This window comes from Macrosteles quadrilineatus, unplaced genomic scaffold, assembly GCF_028750875.1.
Source record: "Macrosteles quadrilineatus isolate MER2022 unplaced genomic scaffold, UCM_ALF_1.0 Scaffold_9__3_contigs__length_116548681, whole genome shotgun sequence".
In the NCBI taxonomy this organism is placed as follows: domain Eukaryota; kingdom Metazoa; phylum Arthropoda; class Insecta; order Hemiptera; family Cicadellidae; genus Macrosteles; species Macrosteles quadrilineatus.
The window spans coordinates 46,501,172-46,505,928 of record NW_026542602.1 but is presented as its reverse complement, the minus strand read 5'-3'; the positions used below and the strand labels follow the sequence as shown (position 1 = coordinate 46,505,928).

The 4,757-nt window shown below is 41.3% G+C and overlaps 1 protein-coding gene across 1 annotated transcript; it reads right to left on the bottom strand.

Moving 5' to 3' along the window:
* On the bottom strand, positions 1 to 1,323 carry LOC129003406 (uncharacterized protein F54H12.2-like). The gene has a single exon (XM_054431698.1). It carries the CDS (start codon positions 1,321 to 1,323, stop codon positions 1 to 3), a length of 1,323 nt encoding a protein of 440 aa, XP_054287673.1.
* Between the last annotated feature and the right edge of the window lie 3,434 nt (positions 1,324 to 4,757).

Below are 4,757 nucleotides of genomic sequence, written 5' to 3'. Positions count from 1 at the left end.
TTAACCGCCAAAGTCCACAATTACATTGCGCTGTCGATCAATCTCGATAACATTGTCAAACTCGGCATAAACCAAACAGTTGACAGTTTCGGTAAGCGCGTCGTCGAATCCGAGTTCCATTCGAACACTACCGTTACGCACCAGATTCCAATGTGTAGTGTCACTTGCAGATAAATCTGGTGTTAGGTCGAATGCCATCAGGCAGTATCCTTGACCAAAATCTTCCCTACTGATAACAGTGCCGGCATCGCTAAAATGTACACCAGAACCGGAGAACATCGAATGATATGCCATAACATATTTATCCTTTGATTTTTCAAAGTGGGGCTGTAACGGTTTTGATGGAACTTGTTCTCCGTCAACATATAGACAAAAGAAGTTTGTTTTAAAATGTTCGAAGTTGTAGGGATTCTTTTTAAAATCTCCATTGTATGCGGCGTTCGTAACCATTCCCACTATGACGCGTTTCGGCACTTGGCCGAGAAACATATTGTCCAAAGTCTTGTTACGTATTCCAGAGGGTAGTGTGAATGTTTTCAGCTCCACTCGTGTGATTGGATATTTTGCCGTACCAGTCTGGAGTGTTTTACTGTGCGCCAACAGTGCGGTGGGACTTATTTTGCATCTTCGAATCCAGAGACTAATATCGACAATATGTACCTTGAATTCACCAGCACTGGCCATAATGGAGAAAGCATCTTTTGATCGAATAAATTTAAATCTCAACTCTACGCCATTTAGCATGAACTTATTCTGATTGCAAATATCCACATGCAAATGTCCGAGCATATCAATCTCACGGCTTTTATTAGTTAGTTCCCGTCTCGCTTTGAGTCCTTCATTTTCTTCCGCACAATCGTTCATGTCAATTCCATCGTCAGTGTACCAAAGACTGCATGTTAGATGTGATTTTCTAGCATCGTATCCATAGTTCATTAACGTTTCAACATACGCTCGATATGCGTATGTGTTGTTTTGGGGAGTAACAAGTTTTTGATTCATAAACATATCAACTTGACTGAATAGTGAGTGTAACCAGTTATTGACCGGCCCAACTGTTTTCGCCTCTTCGTCAGTAGTGACCGCAGTTCCGTTAGATTTAACAATAGACGCGGTCAATTGTATCATTGTTTGTGAAAGGTCAGTGTATTCATCACCATTACCCGGAACTACAAACTCTATTGGCGCATCATCGGTCAATGTGGATATTGGTTTGTACTGGACCCATTTGCCACTTTCAATACTCGTCTGCGTAGGTGGTAAGGAGAATAAATCCAGCTCGGTTTTGACACACTCACATGATTTTTGATGTAGGAACGACATTTTTTTCTCCTCCTTCTTTAACTAACTAAAAATATCAATAGACTTCGAATTTTTACTGCGACGAGTACGTTTCTTCGGCAAAGTCACCTTCTTCCTTGGCTCTACTCCTCCTCGTCGTCGTATCCTCCCTACTAGTCTCTTGTGTTTCACTCCTCCAACTCTTCTTCTTCTTCTTGATGTAGACGTCCGCACCCTAAGAAGTTTAGCCAACGACTGTGGTGTAACAGGCTTTCTGCCACGGCCACGCATTGCGCGTTTCGCGTTATTCTTACGCGTTACGCGTCGTTTCCTCGCGCCAATGTCGCCGCCTCCGCCGCCATTAAGCATAATACGTTCTATCTGTTCGTCAGCTTTACGTTTCAACGATCCAGTAAACTCTCTAAGTCGTAAGTTGGCGGCTGATTTTGGATCTGTAATTTTACCACCTGCCAGATCGGTTAGGAATCCAACACTGGATCTTAACGCTTCTTGTCCCACCGATTTTGCTCCGGACTTGATCAGTGGCGCGATAGTGCGAATCATACCGCCCAGAAAACTACCGATTCCATGTCCTCGCTGATATGGTGCACCGTGAAATACTCGATCGATAGCACCGCCAGTCTGTTGTAATTGTTGCCGTCGGTAGTATGCCAAATAGGGATCATTCAGATTGATTATCATTATTGCTGCTGTTGCTGCTGCACTCTCCTAAAATGAAGTTTCACGTACGACGTTCCAAACATGAATGGCAGTTTTTTCCCTGTGTGATCCCTCAAGTCGATTTCCACTGTTTCAAATGTGGATTTCATAACGGGTACATAGTGCGGACTTGTGAATGACACTGAATTGTACGAACCGTACTTGTACGTATCTATATTGATGTTGACTATATTCAATAATGGCGCTGTAGTGTCGCCGATAAATTGTGGCTCTATCAAGTCGCAATACACATAAATGTGCGCTGGAATACCCAATGCGAGGTTTGGTGCTTTAGAACCAATCAATTCGGTAATATTGGGTTTTAATATATTTTTCTCGTCATAATCGAAACCCAACTGCTGTGATAGTTTCTCACTCAGACTCACATTCGATACGTTTTCGTTCATGATCCTGAGTTTAACTCTGTTGATTCTCGTGTCGTATGAAAATTCCATATAATCGTGGATGTCTTCATGTTTGTTTATTGTATTCAATAGATCATCAAGATTCCTATAGTATCCGCCTGTAATTTTAACAGCGAACTGTTCTGTATCACGGATCGTCGATCTCGCTAGTAAACTATCATACTGAAATCGTATTGTTTCGTCATCAACATTGTTTTCATTCACCACAAATGAACAAGGATAGTGAATGTCCACCAAAGCCAACTCCCACTTGCCGTCTAATTGGATGTGTTTGGACAAGTGTGTGGTATAACTGGTCACTGTATTTTGTGGGAAATATTTCATAGAACTATTGCTGGGCAATGTCATAAAAAATTGACTGATACTACTAGACATGCTGTATATCGTGCGCAGCTACCCAAGAGTTAAACTCGTCTCCGTAACCTTCCCACTTCACTAGGTATCGCTTACTGTGTCCTCGACCTTTAGTCTCTATTATTTTATCAATCTTAAACAAGTGATTGTCGGGTAATGTAACTTTTTGTATTTCCTCTTCGTAAAACTGTCCATTCAATTCTTCACCATTGAGATCGGTAAGTGTGTACAAAGGTAGTGGCGTAAACACATTCACTCGATGTATCGAAAACACTTCTTTACTCCAGTTTGTCTCGTAGCCTTTGCTAAATCTCCCTTTCTCCCTGGCTATTCGAACTGTATCACCTACTTTTAGTTTTGGTTTCACTCGTCGTGGTATCCTTTTAAACATATGTTTTAATACATTGTAGACGACATGTTTGTCACCACCGTCCACGTCTACAGGGCGTAGTCTATTGCCCAAACTCCTGTGCACACTATTGTTGTACGCATTCACCAATTCTTCCAACACATTGATGTAACGATAAGTGTTTTTATGAGTCAAGTATCGCCACATACGAGTCTTCAAGGTCTTATTAACTCTTTCGATCACCCCGCTTTTGATATCAGGATTTTGTGTGGTTACATATTTAATTTTATATTTTTTAAACAATCGTACGGTCTTTCTACCTGTGAATTCACTCCCTTTGTCGGTTTGTAAGCACGTTGGTGTTTTATTAGCTTCTTTGAAAATATCCTCAAAAGCGGTAGACACCTCAGCACCTTCCTTCTTCTTTAACGGTCTAACATAAAGACGCTTACTAAACACATCAATCACTGACAGCAAGTAGTTAAAACCATCATTGTATTTGCTCAATCCTCGCATATCGTTTAAATCCGCCTGCCATAGTTCATATGGTCGAAACACCATATAAGGATTGCGTTTAAATCGTTTACGGACTGGTTTATGCAAAGTATAAGTGTCTTGTGTTTGTAACCAATCAACTATTTTACGTTTGGAAATATGTTTCTCTCTCGCTCCTCGTACTAACGGAGCTACGCCGCCATACGAGGAAGGATCGTTTGGATTATAATACAACTGTTCCATTGTTTACGGTTCGTACGGTTCCCAATTGTTGAGTGACTGCACAATCGAATCTTGAAGTACCTCTCTTCTCACTGCACGGTGATCAGCCACTTGCCTTTGTGGATACGGAGCGTGACCCACCCGCCTGACATATGCAGACTGTAAACGATCTGGTAATAAATATCTCCTTCGCCCTGTCACTGACAGCGCGGCTGCCCCCCCCTCTTGCCCCATCATCAGGCTCATCCATTGTTTCTTCTACCGAGTCATATACTGATTCATCTGTTGCCTCATCAAACGTTAAATAGTCCAACGCTTGTTTGTTATGTATATATTCTTTAGGGACATTCATCAGTTTCAATGCGCTCAACATTTCGTTCCATCCTGGCGGTAATGAATGTGCCGCTCGAACTCGTACGATTGCATGTGTCACATCGACTAAATTGGATCCTGGTATTTTGTTACCCTGTATAATCACTTCAAAATTATCATTCCAGCTAATCAAACTGTCGTCGCGTGTTATGAAGCGCAATAAGTTTCGAGCGCTATCTTTATAAGTCTTTGAAAATGTTTCAACAATTTCCTCTATTTGTCCAGGGTAAACACGTCGCTTGTTATGTTCTTGCTGCCCATACTGTCTGTCTCTTTCACCAGCCTCGTTAATCTGATCACCTAGTTTGGTGTTCACAATGGGGATACTAACTGGTTCACGATTACTTGACGCTACGTTTAAAAAACGATGTAACACTTGACTGTACAACTTCCATTTATCACTATCATTGAGTTTTTTATTATTCATTATCTCTTCCATTTCGTCATCCAAACTTTTGTATGAACGTTCAGTTGAAAGTGACTGTTGATTAGCCGGCGATTTTAAACGATCAAATAACTCTTGTGGAACAATGACCATT